The sequence below is a fragment of the Pichia kudriavzevii genome, chromosome 3 (genome assembly GCF_003054445.1).
Source record: "Pichia kudriavzevii chromosome 3, complete sequence".
Classification (NCBI taxonomy): domain Eukaryota; kingdom Fungi; phylum Ascomycota; class Pichiomycetes; order Pichiales; family Pichiaceae; genus Pichia; species Pichia kudriavzevii.
In genome coordinates, this window is record NC_042508.1 from 1,515,344 (window position 1) to 1,538,798 (window position 23,455).

Below are 23,455 nucleotides of genomic sequence, written 5' to 3' on the forward strand. Positions count from 1 at the left end.
TTAGTATGACCTTATCCTCTATAGCTAACATCAAAGATCACCATTTGAAAGAGAAATCACGATTAGAAGCATCAGACGGATCAACATCACATGTCGAAATTCCGATTACTGCGTCATCACCAACAAAACCAGCGTTGATCGAAGATAACTATTCTGTAGAACGATCCAAAGACTCTGATACTGAATTGAATCATATTATCAACCAGTGTATGAATGAACCAAATGTGAGCATGGCCAAGAATGATGGAGCAACATCAAATTCCTCCAAATTTAACAAACGCTACTCAAAGGTTACCCTAAGATTTAAACATTCAACGAAATGGATTCCTACAATGAAAAACAAACATTCTTCCCAATCATTAAAAGAGCTTTCCAGCTCTTCCCAATCAAATTTTTCAAATCAAGCCAAACAACTCAATATCCCGAAACCTTCAAAGAAAATCTCATTAAATAGGAATTCGTTGATCCCTAAACGCTTTTCCATGAACAAATCGAAAAGTCTTAATATACAAACACAAAAACCATCAGCAATATCGACAAGGAGCTCAAAGTCGTCACTCAATACATTGAATTTTTCCTTGTCTTCGGAACAAAATTTCCATAACTCAAACCTTCCTCCTTCGCCAGCAAAGTCGACCAATGCTGCATTCTTGATGAAATCCACAAGTCCAATGCCCACTTCCACATCTGTAAAACATTCAATCCCAGAAAGAGCTGACAGCAACTTTTCGAGCTCTTCCAATACATTCAGGCGTACTGCGAAATCTATATTATTTTCAGAGTTTGCATCAACTAAGATGGACTCTCCATGCTCTTCCGACAGTGAGAATGATGGAATAGATGACGCTGCTGACAGACGAGATGACGGTTCAGAAGGTTATGTTAATAGCGATGACGAAAATGACAATGATATGCCTGTATTACGGAGATCTATCTCATACACAGACTCAGATAGAAGGCAAGTTCTGTCTTTTATACTTAGTTCACCGCCATCTAAAAATAGTGCTACACCTGTTGGTGATTATGTTTCACAGACGAAAAGTTCTAGATATTCGGATTATAAAGCAAGTGGCACTAAAACTGATGTCAAAGATCGAAAGGGGGCCCATACCAGAAGCCGCTCTAAAACCATGGATAACTCTGAGAATCCTTTTAACGAGTCCGAAAATTCATCTACTAGTATTTTGGGCTCTATTGCTAACTTTGTGAAGATAAACCGTTCCCCTTCAATCTCTTCCATGAAGCCAATAGTCAAAGCAGTTTCAATGGACGTAGAATTGCCTTCATTATCTAAAGATGACGAGCCTGAGAAGTACCTGCAAAAAATTATAGAAGCATACCCACTACCATTAATTTGTGAAATACTTTCAAAGGAGAATAAAGATATATTAAAATCTACAATGCAAGAGTATCTGAAAAAGTTTTATGATTTCAGCAACGAACCACTGGATTTCTCATTACGTAAATTTCTGATGTTAAATAACTTACCACCGGAAACTCAACAAATCGATCGTGTGATTTATCAGTTTGCTAAACACTACCATTCATGTAATCCCCACCTTGGAATTGACAACGAAATACTTTATATTTTGACCTATTCATTGATTATGGTTCATACAGACAAGTTCAATCCCAACAACAAACGGAAAATGACAAGATTTGAATTCATTCACAATGTTCTTGATGCTATCGAAAGTAATAACGATTCAATCCATGCTGGATCCTTGCAAGGCTTTTTAGGTAAAGAATTGATCGGCTATCTCTATGATAATATTACTTATACACCTCTCATTAAGATATCACCTGAGCAATCTGTTCATGCAATTGAAGCGTTGAAATCCAATTCACCCTACCCATACCCAAAGAGTACCTTTTTAGGAGGTTCTAACCCGCATAAGGAATCAGAATACAGAAAACTTTCAATTTCGTCCTCTTTAAGTGCTGCTTCTTCAACTCCATTATCAAATCGAACCAATTCTCAACAATCACTTCAAATACCTACGCATTCAAGAAGGAAAAGTACAGCTTTTTTATGGAGCGGTGGCTCAAATGTGATTGATCCCTACGATTACATTGTTAAAAATTCACCTGAAGCATTGTCTAGTTTGAGATTGCTGAATGATAATTCCTCTGATATTAACATCGGTTGTAAGATACCATTTTTGCCTGCTCGGGATACCTATGACCATAAAGATGATGAAATACCTTCTGCTGAAATGATAAGGAAGCAACTTGATGATTTTGGTGAGGCGCTGATAAATGAAGTGGATACAGTTCTACTAGAAAATATCTGGAGAACAGCAACAGAAGATGAGATTGGATTCATTTTAAAACTACCGAAAGGACATGGTTCATATTTGCTCTCGACCTCTGCAGAACCAGTTTCACTAAATGATAACGACGGTGATGAGTTCTATCTAGCTCGTGTTATCAAGGTAGGAATGATCGACAAACAAGAGACGGGATCCACAGCAATAACCAGTTTCTCTCCGTCTATACCTGTCCCCAAACCTGACTCCACTGACATGTCCACAATCGATATGGCAAAATCAGCAAAATCATCTTCTAGAAAGTCAACAGGAAAAATATGGAAACCATATTTTTGTATTCTCACTACTGTTGGGATGTTTTTGTTTGAGAACATTGCTACTTTCAGGATGAAGTATTGTGGGTGCAATAAATATGGGAACAATGTTGTAATTATTGAAGAGGCTACTCCAAAGGTTATTGGTTTCAAAGAATTTGGTATTAGTCAGGATAACGAGCACTCAAGCGATAGCGCCGGATTTATGTCTTTTCCCTATTTCAAATCTGACAAAAGTGAAAAGAGTGAAAAAGATAGGGATCCAGATATATTTGAAGATTCTCAGCCGAAATTCACCATAAATCCAGACTGCTTTGCAACAAGAAAAATTCAAAATATTGCTTATGATAAGACTGTGAACAGGTCTCTTTCGTTTAGTTCAGGTTCTGACTCTTTGAAATCGCAGGCTATTCTGCCACCAATGAGTGATTCAGGCAATTCTGAGTTACAAAACGAGGAGCCTAATTCTTCTTTCAATACCCGTATGAAGAATCACGGAACCAAATTTCCGTCTCCAAAGGATGCAAAGTATACATTTTTTATTTACAGCAAAGATTTTAAAAACATATACATGGTTACGTCGTTATCTGAATTGAAAAGTTGGATTCATAGTATCAATGCTATGGCAACCTTGCATTTGATGGAATATGACTACAGACCTCTAGATTATAGCATTATCTTGAAAAATAACTCAGACATGACAGGAAAAAAGTGTGAAAAGTACTACGAAATCGTACCACCTAATAAAGGTTGTATCTGCGTAAAAAAAAAGAGTAAAGATATAAGCCACAATAAAGATAAAGAAACTGTCTTAACCCCCTTTTACACAGAATCGTCAAATCAACTATATGAAATATCAAGAAAAAGAAATAATACTGTACATGCTGGATCATTATCACCTACAGAATCACACACGGAAATAGAATACTCTGATGGTGGTATATCCAATATAGAAAGAGAAGAGAGTCTGGCTAGTATCGAATCGTCGAAAGCCATCTCGGAATATGAAAGCGCAATAGGAAACACCATAAAACCATGCATGAATGATTTCAAAATTCAGGAAGGTGAAGGCATCAGAACCAGCACGGACACCAACAATTTTGGAAATGCTCAGAAGCTAGGTTCTTCTAGTCAATCATCTGTTCTGTCGGATTCTAAAGAGAGTTTCGCCGAACTACTACAAAACCTATATAGTGTACAAAACTTGAAAATTGTTATGCCTCTCCAGAAGTCCACACGTGATGAGCTTCTTTCTACCTTGAAAATATTAGGTGTCAAGTTGGAGTGGTTGTGGTTTGATAGATGTAAGGCCAAAGCTCTAAATATGCTAACTGAACGTATCAAACAAATCTCCAACAAGTCAGTAGGACATTATTGATGGCAATAATGTTTCAATCTGTAATATTTGTGATCCAAAATAAAGATTATTTAGAAGGTATAAATTTATCTGTTTAACAGTAAAAATGTGGTCATTATCAGTTTAAAGATCAACTGATTTTTTTTGAAAAAACCTATCTGATCTTGCAATTCCTACATTCAGAATCTTTGGACAACCATCTCTATCCCTTTCTAACAAGCAACATTGTGAGCAATAGTAAGCCTCGTGCATTTGCTCTCCTGGCTTAGCATTATATCCACATATGATGCAGCTTTTCCCCATTGAACCAAAAGAACATTCATCGCAAATATGAACAAGACGCTTGGAGTTGACATTCGAATCACATGTCGGGCACCTGCCATCACAGTGGGAACACAATAAACCGATTTTAGACCCAGGAATTTTCATACATATCTCGAGATCAGTTTTGTATCTAGACATGAAGCTTTGGATAACTCGTGTTATTTTGCAGGAAATAAACCGAAAACTGATGTCTACAGTGACACCGGTTTCAGGGCTAGAACTATTTTTTTTGTAAAATCTTTAGAAACGCGACATCTTTAGATATTTCAGCTGTTGTCTTTTGTGAACTACTGTCTTTAATGCCTATTAATTTGCGACATTATATTCGAGATCAACAGAGATGAAGCTTTCCAGTGGTTTTTACGTGACATTGGCATTATCAGTACTTCTGGGCATTGCTGATGCATCTAAAGGTGATGATCTTCCTGAATTCAGACAATGTTTAGAGACATGTGTTATTTCAACCTGTAATAGCGACGGTATTTACAAAGGAACTGTTTATGACACTTACAGTAAACATAGGTTTGATAAAATGCCTTTGCCATTGCACCTATCCATACTCGGATGGAACTGCGAAAATAATTGTGATTACCAATGTCAAAGAATAATAACCTCTGAAAGAGAAGCAAATGGACTGCCAGTGTATCAATTCCATGGGAAGTGGCCGTTTCTTAGAGTCTTTGGGATCCAGGAACTTTTTAGCACACTATTCAGTATTGGTAATTTTATCCCCAATTACTGGGGGTTCAATACCATTTGGAGACAGTATACCCATGAAAGAAAATTGGGCAATCATGAGTTTTGTAACTTATATTGGGCGTATATTTTGGTATCTGTTATCTCTATGTGCGCTTGGTTCTTCTCCTCTGTCTTTCATCTGAAAGATACGTGGGATAGAGAAAGATTGGATTATTTTTTTGCCGGAATGACTGTTTTGACTGGGTTTTATGCGGTGAATGTCAGGTTCTTCCACTTGTACAGACATGAAAACAGCAAAAAAAGGAAATTTTTGGCTCTTACATGTATCTTCATGTACGTTTGCCACGTTTCTTATTTGTTACATGTGTGGTCTTATACTTACAATATGAAGGCAAATGTGGTAATTGGATTACTGCAAAACTTTTTGTGGGTAGCTCTTTCAATCACGCAATTCAACAAAATAAAAAAAGAACAACTCTCACTCCTTGAGAACCTCAAACAAAGCGATGTTAATTGGACTCTAACACCTTTGCTTCTTGTTTTAAGTGTTTCCTGTGGTATGTCATTTGAACTGTTCGATTTTCCTCCTAAGTTTGATTTGCTAGATGCACATGCAATGTGGCACTTCGCTACAATTTGGCCAACAATGTATTGGTTTCCTTACATGGTGAAAGACACCGAAGGTCTCAAAACACGTAAATTTGATTAAAAGGTATTTTACTCTGACGGGTTATGGTTCTGACCTAAAGTTATAAATATCGTACAGAAATATATTACTAGTAAGCATGCACTTTAAATATCATTTTTATGATGTATATTCACTCTTTTACCGCCATGTTTGAATATGTGGTTGCAGATCATCGATCTCTAGAGGGTAGAACGAGTCACGTGCTATTTTCTTTTTCTTTTTCTTCATGCATGAGATTCTGGGAATCGTATTTTGTTAGGGAATTAAAAAAAAAAATATTTTGGTAAGATTTGTAGAAGGTATTCGTAACATTATCAGATCTACCTTATGCTGTCATCAACCACATCAGTAGGAGGATAATGAGTTTGAAAAATCTATATACAAATCTCATTCTTCAACAGAATGGTTCGAGCAATACTGGACGTTCAGTGATTGACAGTAAACTCGAGAAGTTATTTGAAAGCCTCATTAACGGTTACTACCTTGAATATCTGAGAAATGAAACTGTGAGTGATAAGTTATTTCAAAACCACAGTGTCTTATCCTTGACACAAAGGTATATCATGGATTCATCATTTTCTCAAGCTCAATATTTTGAGAATTTGGTTTCCCTATTTGAAAGCAATATCAATACTCTTGATATCTCGAAAGAGGAAAAACAGACGTATCTTTTTCTGACTGCTGTCCTGCTTTTGCAGTTTTTCGTTGAAATCAACTTCTCTGGTCCTCAATTGCCATTTGAAACTGAAGATAAAGAGGTTGGGTTTCTTAATATTTTAGGTTCTGAAGCACGGAAGAATTGTGCTTTCCAAACTAAACTCCAGTCTGAATCACTTTCGCTATTAACTATTGGAGGGTTTGCACCATATCATTTGACAGAATCACCATTTCTCTTAGCATTAGCGTTATTTATTTTTGAGCAATTGCAGGGTCCAGAAATTTCTCTATTTGATCCTACGAAAATTTATCTTGAAACAAGTACCCTTGTTGCAAAGTCCTTCAATCCCGAGATATTCTCCAATGACAATTCAAACAATTTTGTTCTTGGATCTATATGTTGGTGGAGAGCTAGGGCTCTACAAGTTCAGCAATCGTTGTTGTCCGACATTTCCCCTGAGCTAACTTCTCTTTCTCTGAATTTGATTTCTAAGAAGGTTGTCAATTCTTTGATCGACGAAAGCAATGTCAATTCAGAAATCAACCAAAAACTTTTGATTACATACTATTTAGAAAATGCAAATATTTCTATTGCTGGTGATTTAGAACTACAAACACTTGACAATATTATCAATGCTAACAAAATATCGGGCATGCAGTTGGTTCTTACTGGATGTAAAGCAAAGATGACAAAACATCAGCAAAAATCAACAGCTACATTGACAGTTCTTGCAAAATCAGACGAAAGACTATTGAAATATGAACAAGCAGAAAAACTATTCAACCCTCAAGATGTTAAACTAAATGACGACTTGTTCTTGGAGAGACCAGAATTCGACACCACTGGTAACGACGATTCCTTAGAAGAAAATGAAGATCCCGAATCCGCCAAACGAATTAAGATTGATTACACTAATATTTCTGGTTTTGAAAATAGCTCATCTTCGATTTCAAAGAAACTACTGCCAATTGCTATGAAAGAAAGCGATATTCCTAAGGAATTATCAGAACTTGATCCAAACAATCAGCCTAATTTAGCAAACTTAGATCATATTCAGCTACTTTTGAGGATGCAAACTATACTGAACAACACCCCGTCGGGAAATAGTTTGGTCAATGAGGAATTGATCGCTATTATCCAAAGAATCTTATTTTCTGCGGAGAACAGTGTCAATTGGCTGGTCTTTGCTAGGGCTTTGTGGTATAGATCATTATTAGAAGCAGCCAGGCCAAGAACTGTGGAAAGAGGTGTTTTGCAACTATATTCTTTAGTGGAAGAACTGGGAGTTGCAAGTGAGCAAACTGCTAGACTATTTCCTAAAACCGAAGATGAGATCAATTTCCCGGTTAAATTTAGAAAAGCTGATGATATCAACCAGCCTCTCACCAATGCAATCAGATTAAGGTTTATTTATCTAATTCCACTAATGCCAAAATGGTCTTTAGATTCTAAGCTTGCTGAAAAGCTTCTTGAGTTGGGTGCTCTCAAAAGTGCTCTCGAAATCTATGAAAGATTGGAGAAATGGACAGATGCAGCACTGTGTTATGCATCAACTGGTGACTCTAACAAAGGTATCCAGTTGATTAACAAAGCCTTAGAAATTGATCCAAACGATGCTAGGTCATGGTCTGTTTTAGGTGATATCAAACAAAACCCTGAATTATGGCAGAAGGCCTGGGAAATTGGTAGATATGCAAGTGCAAAGAGAAGCTTGGCTAAATATTACTACAATCCCCCTAAAGGTGCTGGTATAGAGAGAGATATACAAATTGCCATCAACCATATGTATGATTGTCTATCCGCAAACCCTATCAATTTCCAGAATTGGTATTTTTACGGGTGTATGGGGCTAGAGATATCAAATTATGAATTAGCAGCTGAAGCATTCACTAGGTGTATCTCCTTAGATGATACTAATTCGTACGCATGGTCAAACTTGGCTTCCGCTTTGATTAAACTTGATAAGTTGCCCGAAGCTTTTAATGCATTACAGAAATCCGTCAATTCCGGTGACTCAGCTACTAAATCATGGAAGATATGGGAGAACTATCTTATTGTGGCTGTTAAACTAGGAAGATGGGATGACGTACTCCACGCCTCGGTAGTGCTGCTAAACCGTAAGAAAGAATTGGACCAGCAAGAAGCATCAATTGATTTGCCTGTCGTGGAGAAATTGGTCGATCTGTTGGTTTCAGAACCCTATGATGAGACTAACAGGGAAACCTATTTTCAGAAAACATGTATTGACTTTGTCTGTAATCAGGTCCCTTCAGTAGTTTTGCATGATGCCAGAGTTTGGAGAATTATTGCCAAGGTTGATCTTTGGAGAAGAAAGCCTTGGTTAGCACTCGAGGATTACGAGAAAGCATACAGAGCTGTTATCAGCAATCCTGATCTATCTAGTGACGAGAAAGTTTGGAACGAGGCAGTGGAAACTTGTTGTGATTTGGTGTCTGCATATGAAAACTTTGGTGAGATGGAGGGTAGACATGGAGCAGGCGATGTTGTTTGCAAAGATTGGCGTTTTAAGGCTAAAAGCACAGTTAGAAGCTTGCTATCCAAAGGTAAGGCCAGCTGGGAGTATACAGATTCTTACGAGAGGTTACTCGAGTTGAAGAAGGAAGTCATAAAAGCTTGACAGAGTATTATTTATATACTAATATTGTAGTTTGAGTCAAGTTTTATAACTATAAACAGAGAAATCACTAGACAGACAGCCTTTACGTGTATTGGGGAGGCATCTACCATACTTTTCTCTATCTCCTGGTAATATTGTCAGATTCTTGTCCAAGATATCTAGGTAAAAAGTGGATGAATATGGAGAACAAGTGACAAAAGTGAGTTTCCAATTGCAACCATAAAGTCCAGATATTTTGGGGTTTTTTTTATGTAAGACCTGAATCAATAACATCTTAAATTTTGAATTAAGGAATACTATAAGCATTTGAGCTCTCCCTTTTAAGCCCGCAGATAAAAATGTATTAGAAGGAAGCGTAAAATGTGTGATATTCGGATGATTCCCGGAGCAAAATCAAAAAGATAAGAATATGAATAGTCACAAAAAAACAAGCACGAATTTATAATATAACAGAGAAGCAGGAACAAAGCAACAGCAAGCGATGCATTGTGGAAAGACTCAATGACAAAAAATAGCTGATATTCAAAACTGAGTAAAGAGTGGATGAAATCAATCTAAAGATAGTTTCATTGCTGAAGTTTCATAATAATGCACAGATAATCAACTGGACATTTTCGGTCCTGAGGATACCGCATATTAGAATACTATCTCTCAGTTCTCTTTTATCAATCTTATTTCAACATAGATATCTCTCATAGGTTACAGCCGTAAAAGTATAGATGCGGCTATGATCTTTAATGTTATACCACGGGATAAGTGATAAATATAGTTTTTGTTTGTTTAAAAGCTAAGTAATGTAACACAAGAAATACAACAATGAGGTCAAGTTTGTGATAAACCACAACAGCTGATATTCACCCAGAAAGCAGGAACCCTTCATCCATTTGGTCTCTCGCTTATTTGCCCCTGTGGAATACTGTTTGATGAAGAGAAGCTTGAAGCGATACTACTAGAAGCCTTCATTGCCCTAGAAAAGCCGCTATTTGTTTGAGTATTTTACAGAGTCTAAAGAAAAGCTAAACTATGTACATTAATAAGCTGTATATAAACAAGGAGAGCAAAAAAAAAAGCCTTTTTACTTCTTTGGATGGGAAAGTTTTTGAGGCTCATCATTATCGGGTGTCTTTTTGTATTCAGGTGGAGCATCCTTGGCATGATGACCAAGAAGATTCTTTAGAGACTCTGGAATGTCCTCGAACATAAGGTCTTCGGTTCCTGTGGTAATACTTTCACCTTGTGCCTTCATAATGTCTTCAAGGGTGATACGATGGTCGGAAAAAATTTTAAGATGGTCGGCCATCAAATGTCTCACCTTACATCCAGGACATTGAACAAGAACAGTTCCATGCTGGTAAGCCTGTTTAGACACAACATGTGAAGATCTTGTATCACATTTCTTACATGTGAAGGCAAACATGAGCATCGGTTTGTCCATTTTTAAGGGACGATCTCCTGGTTCTGCCTGGTCACTATGTGAATGACCGGAGTATGAAACACTGTCATTGGAGTGTTGATGCTGATGTGTATGTGTATGTCCGTTAGCAGATTTTAGGTCATTTGTTTGTGTGTTCTTAGTGGAATCATCCTGAAGAAGAACCCTAAAACTTGAGAATGGCCTTTGTACTTGTAATCCTGCTGCAAAGGCGAGCCTGCTGTTGATATATATCCCCTTTCTCAATGAAGTTCTTAGCATCTTTTGATTGATTTTTTTTTCAGTAGAAGAAGATGAAAAGAAAATCTAAAATAAAATCCAAACATCTCTCATTACGGTATTTAAGGTTTTCCGAGTTCTTTTTTTTTCCCTCGTTATAGTGTGCTTATAACGAAAAGACATGAATTAGAGGCGACGCGCCGAAAAAAAGAGCATTGAAAAAAAAGTTCTCATGAAAATCTACATTAAGATAGATTTTGTGTGACTTTTTTGAAGTTTCTGAAAAGTAGAAGAAAGATCAGATAATAACCTCAAACTAGACAATAGGACGGTGTCTACATAATTGGAAACTTGGGGGATGTTCAGGTTATCCGCAACTACTTTAAGGGGATCTTATAATTGTTTTTTCACTCAAAAACGACACTTTGCTTCGAAGTTTAACTCTGACGATGCACTATTGAAAAGTATTTTGAGCGAGGAAAGAGACTCGGATTTGCCAGAGATACAGGCTAAAGATCATGATATCAATGTCTCATATCGAAGAGCTTCACCCGTGGAAAAAAACCAATCTGCTCATGAAGGTAATGACGCACCGATTTCTGGAAATCTATCTATTGGTCCTAAATACTGGAAATCAAAATACCGTAAATCATATCGGAAGGTTGAAAAAGGTCTGACTGGTGCCCTTAAGGGGTACATTGATGAAAACATGCATCTTATTGAAAGTTATAACAAAAATCACAAACTCTCTTTGAGTAAACGGGTTCGGGTGAACATAGACAAAGAATTGACGTGGTTCGATGTCGTACCGGCAAGAAGTCTCTGTGAAGCGCTACTTCGGTACTTATCAAAGAGAAATTCAGGCATGAAGAGCATCGCTTTGACACAATTTCAGCAAAGGTTTTTTGCTTTAATGTCCGGAAACTCGAGTATAGTGGCCAAAGGGCCGTCTGGCTCAGGAAGGTCATTAACACTTTTAACTTCAGCCTTAAGTCTACGAAGACCTAAATCAAAAAGACCAGGAATAAATTCGTTACTGATAGTGAAATCGAATGCGTTGGTATTTCAATACAAGTCCATTATAAAAGAAATAGTTTCGGAAATGAGAGGCGCTGACAAAATGAACATCAAGAAAATTGCACAATTCCTATACAGGGGAACACCAGAAGAAGAGAGACAACAGGAGGAGGATTTGGAAAATCTGCAAACGCCGCATATCTTGGTAACAACACCTCAGAGACTTTTAGACATTTTGAGCAGCCACGGCATGGATTTTGTGAAGATCCATAATTTGTCGTATATCGGTGTAGATGATTTCACCTCAATGATTGATGAAGAATTATATCTTGAAAGCAGTGTGAAAGCCCCTGTTGTCACGTTACTTGACTTTGTGATGAAGCTACAGGATTTGAAAAAAAAACAAAAGGACTTGAATCCTCAAGTGGTCCTAATTGCCGATGATTCCAGCTCCGAAAATTTGATTTCTAATTTAAAAGAATACACAAAATGGATTGATTGGAAATTTTTTGCTCCTGTTGGGAATTTCAAAGAAGACAATGAGATTCCTTTTTATAAATACGTGGGGAAAGATGCAGCTGTGAGTACAGTTTTGGTTTCTCCTCGATTTACTGAGGAATCCGAAAAATCAGGAAAGTTTAAAGTTTCTCTCCATGATATGAGACCATATGAGTACGGCGCTTCCCCAAAACAATGGATTGATACCTTAAATAAAAATTCTTATGGTGATGCAGAAACCTATAAAAAATATAGAAACTCTAAATGGAGCAGTGTCCCTACCAGCGTTAAAAAGGGTGAGCTTGAAATTCTATGTGCAGGTTTAGGAAAGCTTTTAAAAAAGAAAACGACAGAAGCATGGATGAAAGATGGTAAGAGTGCCCTGGTTGTGCATCCTGATGAGTACAACTCAAAATATGTCGCTGGAGTATTATCTGGTAAAACAGGTAAAAAGGTAAGAACCTTCGATATCAGAAATGATTCACTCAGGTTTTCTGAGATGGCTTGCAAAGACAGCGATAGTGAAATACTTGTGCTTAATGTTTCGTCTTTAATCGGATTGACTTTACCAGGGTTAGACACGATATTTGTTTTGGGTGTCAACACTATAAAATCTGTTCACCACCTGTCAACCATTATAGGTAGAACGAGGCTTCAAAATGGTCTTGTTCCGGACAAAGAGTATACATTGTTCTCCCAAGTTTCACAATCATCTACTGAAACACGACCTAGGTCACGTACTTTTATACTCTGTTCGGTATTACCATATGGCAGTTTAGATCCTTTTGATCGGAATTTCTTGGAGAGAGCATTTATAACTAATGGGTTGATTAGACAGTTACCTGCCGTTGGCGTGCAAGAGATCTGGAACGAAGATTTGCAAAAGGAATATGACAGCGCAATCAATGGCCCGTTTGAAGATCAATACAGTAATGGTACAACTGTTTTCGGTGGCCTAAAAATTAGCGGATCCATCACGGACCAGTGACTGTATCAATATATATGAAATGACATTTTATGTGGGGTTAGTTCCCGTTATATAGATTCCTGTACATACGCTAAACTTTGCTAACTTGTTACCTACTTTTATGACAGCAGTCGTAATATACATGGAAAAAAACTTATTGGTTTCCATCCGAGTTGGCCTTATTTCCCGCTTTGAACTCTTCCAACCTGTTAACCAGCTGGTCAAGTTTTTTTTCCACTCTAGAACAGGTATCGTGAATCCCTAATGTTTCGGTCTTTGTTTCTTCGAGTTTCTTCTGCAATTTGATTATCAGTGTTTCCCTACTTTGGTGTAACCTATACGAGTTAAGCAGATGATGAATGTTAATTAGGATTGTTCGAATATGGTCTATTTTTGGCTGTGCGAGTGCTGGGTTTTTAGCCAGCAGACCAACCAATTCAAGATAGTTTAATAGTAAAGACTTGGTCATCTTCTTCAATTCGTCTATACGTGTTCCGCTAAACACTTCCTCTATTTCTTCCTCATTTTCGATATTTTCTGTATCTTTGTTGACGTTTTCTATAAGAACGTTTTCAGTCGTGGATGTGTTCGCTTGGCTGCCCGCTGATGGCGGTGATGCGTCATCATAAATCTGCTGAACCCCGCTCTCTTTTAGTCCGACGTATTTATCTTTAAACCACCAAATATCACCAAAACTCCTATACTGATCCTTATTAGGTCGCTGGGGTGGCACCAAGAATTTGATATCTTGTATTTCACTTATTTCCTTGTCCGATTTCCCGGATTGTCGAAGTGAGTTGAAAGTAGACACATTTTCACACGTAAAGAACTTGTAGAACGGTGGAGGAGGCGGATATAACGCCGCTATATCTGGATTGTCTCCCATAATACAGAAAATTGAGGCAAGCTGGTGGTAGTACTGGCGACCTTCACTCAGTTCATTTGTTGTATGGTTCAGCCTTTTGGATTTTACATGTATCATGGAACAAATGTCTCCATAATTTGTGCGACACAAAAATTTCAATTCTTCTTGGACTTTCCCACTGGTCTAACATTGACATTTACTTTAATTTTATCCCTTGCCACAAACTAAGAAGTACATTGGCACTGACACCCTGCCCCCCCCCCCCCACATTCAACAATGGATGAGCGTATGGATATTGAAAATGACAGCGGGTCACAGGTAATTGACGAGCAAAAGAAGCAAAAGAAAAAGAAGAGATTTGAAATCAAGAAATGGACTGCGGTTGCATTCTGGTCGTGGGATCAGACCAATGATGCTTGCCCCATTTGTCGTAACCACTTGATGGAACCATGCATTGAGTGTCAAAGTGCAATTGATGAAGGACGATTGGGGGAACGCACTTCCTGTCCAAGAGCAGTCGGGCGGTGTAACCATAGTTTCCACTTACACTGTATATCTACATGGATCAAGACCCGGAACTCGTGTCCATTAGACAGTACCGAATGGCAATTGAAAGAGGTCTTGGATAATTGATACACTTTGTAAATGGCTTATAGAACGTTAAAGATAAGTGCCCGTCGGTATGCTATGTTTGTTTGGTTACAAGATCTAGCCTATTCTTTATTACAATACTGGGGATTATTTTATCCTTCTTTTTTCATTGTTGTCTCTTTTCCAACTTTTCTTTTTTATTTTGTCGCAACAGATCCATTATCGGATATGGAAGTACTTTGCTGGATCCAAGGTTATTGGTATTACCACGATGGCGTACATACTTCTCTGCATGTATTTTTTTCTTGATAGTGATCCTCCATATTTTATATTCTGTCATGATGTAGGCAAATTTCTTTATAATTATTCGTGGCGCATTAAGTTGCACAAAATTTAACGGCGCAATTCTCAAAAATTTCTATTCCTGTTTCCTCTACATCTTGAAAGTGGCAAAATCGCTCTTGAGGCTGAGTGTGAAATTAAATCAAGGCACGAAACCCAAGTTACTGCATGCAAACACAAGTTCCTCTAACAACTTCTAACTCTTCTTGATAGAGATACGACAAGTAGCAACACACCTTCTAGATGGACGAGTCTCTCATTAATACGATCAACAAGCTTCAGGATGCTTTGGCTCCCTTGGGGGGCGGTTCTTCATCTCCAATTGATTTACCTCAAATCACCGTTGTTGGTTCACAATCTTCTGGTAAATCTTCCGTCTTAGAAAACATAGTGGGAAGAGAATTCTTACCAAGAGGTACTGGCATTGTCACTAGAAGACCTTTGATTCTTCAGTTGTTCAATAGAAGGCCTTCAAAACATGCGAAAAATGATTCTGATTTATTAGATTTAAATACACATAATGATAAGGGAGAGAAAACAGAAAACAATGCTGATGAGTGGGGAGAATTTCTACATATTCCAGGTAAGAAATTTTATGACTTTGACCAGATCCGTCAAGAAATTGTTAAAGCCACTGATACCACTGCAGGTAAAAACGCAGGTATCTCTCCCGTCCCAATCAATTTGAGAATTTATTCTCCTCATGTTTTGACATTGACATTGGTTGACTTGCCCGGTCTAACCAAAGTTCCAGTTGGTGATCAACCGGTAGATATTGAGAAACAGATCAGAGAAATGATTATGAAGTTTATCTCCAAGCCAAATGCAATCATCTTGGCTGTCAATGCAGCAAACCAAGATTTGGCTAACTCTGATGGTTTAAAACTTGCTAGAGAGGTCGATCCAGAAGGTATGCGTACTATTGGTGTTTTAACCAAGGTTGATTTAATGGACGAAGGTACGGACGTTATTGACATTTTAGCAGGCAGGGTCATTCCATTAAGATCTGGTTATGTTCCAGTCATAAATAGAGGTCAAAAGGATATTGAAAACCATAAAACTATCAGGGCAGCTTTAGATGATGAAAGAAAATTCTTTGAAAATCATCCATCTTATAGCTCTAAGGCTCAATATTGTGGTACACCATTTTTAGCTAAAAAGCTAAATAATATCTTGCTCAATCATATCAGGGCAACTTTGCCAGAAATTAGGGCTAAAATTGAAACAGCTTTAAAGAAATATCAGAATGAATTGGCTTCCCTAGGTCCAGAAACTGTAGATTCTCCTTCCTCCACCGTATTGAGCGTGATCACTGATTTTTGTAATGATTACAATGGCGTTCTGGATGGTCATACTAAGGATATTTCATCTAACGAACTTAGTGGTGGTGCTCGTATCAGTTTTGTTTTCCACGAAGTTTTCAAAAATGGTGTGTATGCATTAGATCCATTTGACCGTATAAAGGATGCAGACATTAGAACCATTATGTACAATTCTTCAGGTTCAGCACCTTCGTTGTTTGTCGGTACCGCAGCTTTTGAAGTTTTGGTCAAACAACAAATAAAGAGGTTTGAAGAACCTTCTTTAAGGTGTATTGCTCTTGTGTTTGATGAACTGGTCAGGATATTATCCCAAATCCTAGCACAGCCATCTTTTTCAAGATTCCCAGCATTGAAGGAAAGAATTGCTGCTGTTTTCACTGAATTCTTGCGTGAGATTATGATACCTACCAACACATTTGTTAGCGATATTATTCACTCAGAAGAATGTTATATTAACACTGCGCATCCTGACTTGCTCAAAGGTTCAGAGGCTGTTGCTTTAGTCAATGAAAAACTGCATCCTACCAACACTGTTCAGGTTGATCCGAAAACAGGAAAGCCTTTGAAGAATTCACCATCAAATACCAATTCCAGTGCAAGTACTGCAGTTGCACCATCAGGGGAGGATGAAAAATCTGGCTTCTTTTCAGGATTCTTCAGTTCCCGTAACAAGAAGAAGCTTGCTGCAATGGAAGCTCCACCTCCTATTTTGAAGGCTACTGGTGGAATGAGTGACAAAGAAGTTGTTGAAACTGAGGTTATCAAGCTCTTGATTTCCAGTTACTTTGGCATTGTTCAAAGGACTGTCGCTGATATTGTTCCTAAGGCAATTATGTTGAAGCTTATCCAGCTTAGTCGTTCAGATATACAAAAGGTCCTCTTAGAAAAACTCTATGCAGATAAGAACATTGAGACATTGGTGAAAGAAAATGATTTCACTGTCGCACGTAGAAAGGAATGTAAGAAGATGGTTGAAGTTTTACGCAATGCCGCCTCTATTGTTTCTACAGTCTGATTTCGTATAATTTTATTTTTATGCTACATATAATTTCAGTAAGCATTTTCCAGTTTACAAATAGTGATGTGAAGATGTGAAGATGTGAACTTACAACGCTTGTTTTCACTCGCTATCGGTATTCCCAATAGTTTCCTGAAACGTAAACTGCCCCAATCATAATTTCTGAATTTTCATGCAGCGCAATACTGGTATGGACGAGGGCAAAATTGTTAGGAAACTCACAGTGATTAAAGGTGGCATATATTCGTTGATTCCAACTATTCCGTAAGCAATACAAAAATAGCAAGAAACATGTTTCACTCTGTCAAAGGGATGAGGGCATGTGTTCCCAAAGCTGCTTCTCCGAAGCCTGTATCAAGTCAGGCTTTAGGCATGCTTTTATCGGGAAACAAAATAACTACAATTAGATTATTTAACTCCCAATGCTTGGGAGGAACCCGCCAGTCTATATCACCACGTTTCAACAAAAAGGATTATGTGTTGAACTTTGCTAGATTTAACTCATCGAAAAATCATAAATTTAATAGTCGTGGTGAGAGAGAGTACAGTGATGAAGAAGCTGATGAGATTTTAAAAAGACTGAAGCAGATTTGGAAGGATTCTACGAAATCACAAAGAAAAGAAATAATTGCCCTTTTTGATCAGTATAAAATGGGTGGTTTGGTCTCTCCAAGTGCCAGTAAGATAATATCAGCGATTTTGAGAGACCCAGAAGCCACTATTCCAGGTGAAAAGGTTGAAAATGTCCAAAAGTTCCATCAAGCTTTGATGCAATATCACATGCATAAACAAATGGAACACAATAATGAAACAGATGATATTTATGATGAAGATGATAACAATACTATTCAAAATCAAAAAACAGTTAAAAGGGAACTAAAAGATGGTGAAATGAAAGAAGTAGATGACCAAAAGAAACTGGAAGATGGCAAAAAATTTGGCTTCAAGCTTGAGGTTGAAAATGATGGAGACGGTAAGAAAAAGCATAAGCCATTTGATTTCAGAACACGTGAGTCTGAGGACAATAAAACCAAGTTTCTCGAAATGGAACTAAGGTTAGATACTTTATTACTATGGGTTGTTGCTGGTGGTTTTTTAGTTTATACACTAATGGGCGAAAACTGGGAAAAAGAAATCACATTCCAGGAGTTTGAATCTACGTTGTTGAGCAAAGGATTGGTTGAAAGACTTGTTGTTGTTAATCGTGACACGGTCCACGTCATCTTAAATGATTTTGGCAAGAATCAACCTAACCATGGTCCGAATGTTGAATATTATTTCACTATTGGTTCATTAGAAAAATTTGAAGAAAAATTGAAGAGTGCACAAGAAGCATACAACATTCCAGAGGATAAAAGAATTCCCGTTATGTATGTTCAGTCACCTAATATACTGAAGGGTTTATGGTCTATTTTACCAACAGTGTTGCTATTTGCTTTCATTTTCTGGTCAACAAAAAAAATGCTGACCAGTGGTGGTGGACTGGGTGGTGGAATGTTTGGTAGCAAGAAAACTTTTAAAAAGTTTAATGCGGATGAAAACGTCAAAGTTACATTTAATGATGTTGCTGGTTGTAATGAAGCAAAGGAAGAGATTATGGAGTTTGTTAGTTTCTTAAAAAATCCCCAAAAGTATGAAAGATTAGGCGCAAAGATCCCTCGAGGTGCTATTTTAAATGGTCCACCCGGTACAGGTAAAACGTTACTTGCTAAAGCCACTGCTGGTGAAGCAGGGGTTCCGTTCTACTCTGTTTCTGGTTCTGAATTTGTGGAAATGTTTGTTGGTGTTGGTGCGTCACGTGTTCGTGAGTTGTTCAAGACTGCAAGAGAAAATGCACCATCTATTGTTTTCGTTGATGAAATCGATGCTATCGGAAAATCCAGAGGAAAGGGAAGAGGTATGGGAGGTAATGATGAAAGAGAAAACACCTTAAATCAGCTTCTAGTCGAAATGGATGGATTTAAGTCTGACGATCATGTTGTTGTTTTTGCAGGTACTAATCGTGTTGACGTTTTGGACCCAGCTTTGCTAAGACCGGGTAGATTTGATCGTAAAATTTATATTGGCAATCCAGAGCTTGATGGTAGAAAGGATATTTTTGCCGTTCATCTTAAAGAAATCAAGTTGTTCCCAGAACTCAACTTAGAAGACTTAAAGGGCAGATTGGCTGCATTAACTCCAGGATTTAGTGGTGCAGATATAGCCAATGTGTGTAATGAGGCAGCATTGATTGCTGCTAGGAATGATGAAGAGTATGTGCATTTGAAACATTTTGAGCAAGCCATTGAACGTGTTATTGGTGGCTTGGAAAAGAAGACTAAATTATTATCTGCAGACGAAAAAAAAGTTGTTGCTTACCACGAAGCAGGGCATGCAATTTGTGGGTGGTATCTTGAATATGCGGATCCTTTACTAAAAGTTTCCATTGTCCCAAGAGGACAAGGTGCTTTGGGTTATGCGCAATACCTTCCACCTGATATTTACCTGTACAGTACTCAAAAATTACTTGATAGAATGACGATGACGTTAGGTGGACGTGTCTCCGAGGAATTGCATTTTGAAACTGTTACATCAGGTGCCGCTGATGACTTTGAAAAAGTTACTGGTATGGCACAAAAGATGGTTTTAGGTTGCGGTTTATCACCAAAAGTTGGTTTGGTTAGTTACGATATGGACAGAGGAAATGACTTCACCAAACCATTCAGTGACAAAACAGCTGCTCTTATTGATGAAGAAATTCAACGTATTATCAAAGAGTGCTACAGTCGCTGTCGCAACTTACTAACTGAAAAGAGCGCTGATGTTGAAAAAGTTGCACAAAGATTGTTAGAGAAAGAGGTTATTACTAGAGAGGATATGATTGAACTTCTGGGAAAGAGGCCGTTCCCTAATAGAAACGATGCATTTGACAAATACCTCGAAAACAAGCTTGAAGGACAAGAAGAAGACCCTTCAAAGAGAAAGAATTCTGATGGAAAGGATGATGCAAATGGAAAGGAGGACAATGCATAATTATTCCCCTTCACCAAGTATATATAATTGTCACTTTTTCTTGTACATAATTTCCGTAAAATGACATAAAGATAAGGTATTTTTTTTCTAAAAGAAAGGCGTAGAACGAAAGGAAAAACAAGTTGTCTCAATTCGCAGCACGAGACATCAAAGTTTCGGTCCAAAAAAAAAAAGAAGAAAACGCTACTCCAATAATGAAGGTTGAGAAAATGGAGATAATGCTACATATTCCATTGATGTCAGGTCCATGAGAAAGACAGACCACATCATCTTTCTGCCTTGAGGGACACAATCGTACCTCCAAAGTTCTGTATTTCTCCCAATAGGTACACAAGATGCATGCATGCTCTGGTGAGACCCCCCATTCAGGCAATCCCTTGAGAATTGCAGAGAAGATGCTGCCCAAAAATTCCGTTGCAGCCCCCGCATCATTAGGCAACGGTGCATTGGAAAACGGCCTAAGCAGAACTTCATCTGCGGCATCCTCTGCTCGTGAAGATTCGTTGGGTGTTGAAAGGGCCGCTAATTGCAGTAGGAAAAGAGCTGCTGCTGATTTCCAGTTTTTTGAATGTATTGGTGAAGGTTCTTATTCAAAAGTGTATCGTGCGATGTCCAAGAATAACATGCACATCTATGCCATTAAAGTTCTAAGCAAACAACATATTCAGAAAGAAAAAAAGAGAAAGTACGTAACAATTGAGAAAAACACCCTAAATGTATTGGGAAAACACCCTGGTATAGTCACATTATATTACACCTTTCAAGATCCTCAAAGCCTATATTTTGTTATTGATTATGCTCGAAACGGTGAGTTTTTGATGCTGATACATAAGCTAGGAAGTCTTAGTCTTGAGCTAACGTTTTATTATACTCTACAACTAATTGATACCGTAATATTCATCCATGATAAAGGCATCATACATCGAGATCTGAAACCTGAAAATATACTACTCAGCAAAGACTGGAAAATCATGATAACAGATTTCGGAGCTGCAAAGTTTGTCGATAGAAACGATCCAGCTGGTACTGCAAAAGAGGATTTGATTGTGGGAGACTCGAACGGCTCCTTTGTCGGAACAGCAGAGTATGTATCACCAGAATTATTGAAATACAACCATTCAAGCTTTTCTAGTGATTTTTGGTCTCTAGGCTGTATCATTTATCAGATGATTATCGGGAGACCTCCTTTCAAGGCATCCAATGAATATGCTACATTTGAGAAAATTGTGGATGCAAACTATACATTCCCAGATCCTAAAATATACCCGATTCCAAGTGCGGTGGTAAACTTGATTGAGAATCTATTATTAGAAGACCCGCAACGCAGACTGGGTAAAGAGAACATCAAACATCATTCCTGGTTCAAACATGTTGATTGGGAAAATAAAGCAAAAATATGGGGCAAGGTTCCAAAATTTGACTCTTATAAACCAGAAAAGTACTTTAAGAAAACGAATGCACAACAAACACCATCTACAAATACCAAGCCTGTTCTGCTTACCTACCAAGGAACTTATCGATATACCGAAAATAGCTATGCTGACAACAAGCCCAGTACTTTATTGAAGAGGCAAATTATCAAAGCTCAAGGGAACAATCAGTTGATGAATAAAATTATAAATAACAGAATCGACGAAAAAGATAAGTCAATTACTAAAAAATTGATTGAATCAAATGATGATCACAATGACCCGCTTTCAAGCTTGAAAGTAGTAGAAAAAAGAATAAGCAAATCCCCTAAGTTACCAGTACAAGATACGGTTCCACTGACTAAAACTGATTCTTTGTCACACGTTTCCACCTCAACTATTGTTCCTCACCCAAAGAATTTGCAGCAAACTGTGGCTATGGTGAAGAAACCAATTCTCAAAGCTAATCGTAGTTCGGTAGATTCTGCAAAATCAGTTGTTACAGTTAATTCGTCTAGATCGGTAATTATCAGAAAAAATCCTAATACGAAGTCTTCTCAAATTACATCATTCTCCCAAAGTACTGGTATGAAACCTACCAAAAAGACCCTCGATTCAAAGCAAACAGATACGAAGGTATTAACAAGCGGATTGCCACCACCAGTGGGGTTGGCCGTGAAGGAACAACCACTTCAAGCTAAATACCAAAAGAAAGAATCCCAAGAAAGGAGATCCCGCAAAAAAGCGCCAACTAATTCTTCTAGTATAACAAAACCCGAACAATTTATTCCAAGAAGGGTTCCATCGTCTGATGCAGCGGCTGCTGCCGGGGCCGTCGGTACACTATTAACACATAATAGACATTTGAATTTGATATCCAGTACAAGTGCACAATATAAACAGTTGCAAATGCATCAGAACCAATTGATTAATCCAGTTTTACTGGACAAACAGATTCCATATGTTATTACATCTAAACTCATGATTAATGAAAGTATCCTAAAATTGGATAATATATTTAAATCAGAATTAGGTCATAAACCTAAGCAGTTTGTCAACCCAGGCGAAACGCTCAATCATACTATTCTTGAGCGAATCATTCATAAGTACGACCGGGATCTTGTCAAAGATATGAAGTCATGCATTATGGTTGTAACAACTATGGCTAGAATTTTCATTTATGAACTAAATGACAACTTTCAGTTGAGGGGACCGCAAAGTGCTACCCAGATTCAGGCTCAAAACTTCTATCAAAAAGTCACAGAAATTAAACTTACAAACAGGAATGTCAGTTTGTACGACTACGAGTTTGACGAAGAAATTAACGAAGGATATTTAATTTTAGAGTTGAGCAACGTTAATAAGCTGGTCTTTTTAAGTGCTTGGGACCGAAGCAGACTTATGAAGGGAGGATTAAACTCAAACGTTAGAGTAGGTTTTCGGGTGAATGAGACTGAAAGTTGGGTTGATTCATTTCTACATGCGAAAAGTTTACTCAAAAGAAGGGAAAACGAACCAAAGGGGAAGTTGGAAAACAACAATGTATTAAAAAGCTCCAAATCTAGTTCAACCATGGGAGTACAAGGGTCATTCAGAAAGTTGAAGCTGAATACACAATCAAGAATCCGTTCTTTTTCTAACTCTTCTAAGGAAAATGCGTTTTCAGCATCAAATATCTCTCCTCCGTCTTCTAATACAAGCGACAACGGTAATCCAGAATCACATAATAATAGTTTAATAAATGGTGTTAATAAACTGGCCCTAGGGATGAAAAGTAGTTTTAAGAAAGACAACGAGCGTGGTTAATCATAAATC

The 23,455-nt window shown here is 37.7% G+C and overlaps 11 protein-coding genes across 11 annotated transcripts; 8 read left to right on the forward strand and 3 right to left on the reverse strand.

Moving 5' to 3' along the window:
- Positions 1-5: 5 nt before the first annotated feature.
- C5L36_0C07000 (uncharacterized protein) lies at positions 6-3,962 on the forward strand (the record flags this gene model as incomplete). Its single annotated transcript, XM_029466397.1, has 1 exon — positions 6-3,962. The coding sequence occupies one exon, from the start codon at positions 6-8 to the stop codon at positions 3,960-3,962; it is 3,957 nt and encodes a 1,318-aa protein (XP_029322257.1).
- Positions 3,963-4,064: 102 nt separating this feature from the next.
- C5L36_0C07010 (uncharacterized protein) lies at positions 4,065-4,403 on the reverse strand (the record flags this gene model as incomplete). Its single annotated transcript, XM_029466398.1, has 1 exon — positions 4,065-4,403. The coding sequence occupies one exon, from the start codon at positions 4,401-4,403 to the stop codon at positions 4,065-4,067; it is 339 nt and encodes a 112-aa protein (XP_029322258.1).
- Positions 4,404-4,605: 202 nt separating this feature from the next.
- C5L36_0C07020 (uncharacterized protein) lies at positions 4,606-5,673 on the forward strand (the record flags this gene model as incomplete). Its single annotated transcript, XM_029466399.1, has 1 exon — positions 4,606-5,673. One exon carries the CDS (start codon positions 4,606-4,608, stop codon positions 5,671-5,673), a length of 1,068 nt encoding a protein of 355 aa, XP_029322259.1.
- A 338-nt stretch (positions 5,674-6,011) lies between these two features.
- C5L36_0C07030 (uncharacterized protein) lies at positions 6,012-8,948 on the forward strand (the record flags this gene model as incomplete). The annotated part of the gene is made up of 1 exon (XM_029466400.1): positions 6,012-8,948. The coding sequence occupies one exon, from the start codon at positions 6,012-6,014 to the stop codon at positions 8,946-8,948; it is 2,937 nt and encodes a 978-aa protein (XP_029322260.1).
- Positions 8,949-10,023: 1,075 nt separating this feature from the next.
- Positions 10,024-10,641, reverse strand: C5L36_0C07040 (uncharacterized protein; the record flags this gene model as incomplete). The annotated part of the gene is made up of 1 exon (XM_029466401.1): positions 10,024-10,641. The coding sequence occupies one exon, from the start codon at positions 10,639-10,641 to the stop codon at positions 10,024-10,026; it is 618 nt and encodes a 205-aa protein (XP_029322261.1).
- A 316-nt stretch (positions 10,642-10,957) lies between these two features.
- On the forward strand, positions 10,958-13,102 carry C5L36_0C07050 (uncharacterized protein; the record flags this gene model as incomplete). The annotated part of the gene is made up of 1 exon (XM_029466402.1): positions 10,958-13,102. One exon carries the CDS (start codon positions 10,958-10,960, stop codon positions 13,100-13,102), a length of 2,145 nt encoding a protein of 714 aa, XP_029322262.1.
- Positions 13,103-13,235: 133 nt separating this feature from the next.
- C5L36_0C07060 (uncharacterized protein) lies at positions 13,236-14,063 on the reverse strand (the record flags this gene model as incomplete). Its single annotated transcript, XM_029466403.1, has 1 exon — positions 13,236-14,063. One exon carries the CDS (start codon positions 14,061-14,063, stop codon positions 13,236-13,238), a length of 828 nt encoding a protein of 275 aa, XP_029322263.1.
- Positions 14,064-14,222: 159 nt separating this feature from the next.
- On the forward strand, positions 14,223-14,579 carry C5L36_0C07065 (uncharacterized protein; the record flags this gene model as incomplete). Its single annotated transcript, XM_029466404.1, has 1 exon — positions 14,223-14,579. One exon carries the CDS (start codon positions 14,223-14,225, stop codon positions 14,577-14,579), a length of 357 nt encoding a protein of 118 aa, XP_029322264.1.
- A 543-nt stretch (positions 14,580-15,122) lies between these two features.
- On the forward strand, positions 15,123-17,216 carry C5L36_0C07070 (uncharacterized protein; the record flags this gene model as incomplete). Its single annotated transcript, XM_029466405.1, has 1 exon — positions 15,123-17,216. One exon carries the CDS (start codon positions 15,123-15,125, stop codon positions 17,214-17,216), a length of 2,094 nt encoding a protein of 697 aa, XP_029322265.1.
- A 294-nt stretch (positions 17,217-17,510) lies between these two features.
- C5L36_0C07080 (uncharacterized protein) lies at positions 17,511-20,231 on the forward strand (the record flags this gene model as incomplete). The annotated part of the gene is made up of 1 exon (XM_029466406.1): positions 17,511-20,231. One exon carries the CDS (start codon positions 17,511-17,513, stop codon positions 20,229-20,231), a length of 2,721 nt encoding a protein of 906 aa, XP_029322266.1.
- Positions 20,232-20,566: 335 nt separating this feature from the next.
- On the forward strand, positions 20,567-23,446 carry C5L36_0C07090 (uncharacterized protein; the record flags this gene model as incomplete). The annotated part of the gene is made up of 1 exon (XM_029466407.1): positions 20,567-23,446. The coding sequence occupies one exon, from the start codon at positions 20,567-20,569 to the stop codon at positions 23,444-23,446; it is 2,880 nt and encodes a 959-aa protein (XP_029322267.1).
- Between the last annotated feature and the right edge of the window lie 9 nt (positions 23,447-23,455).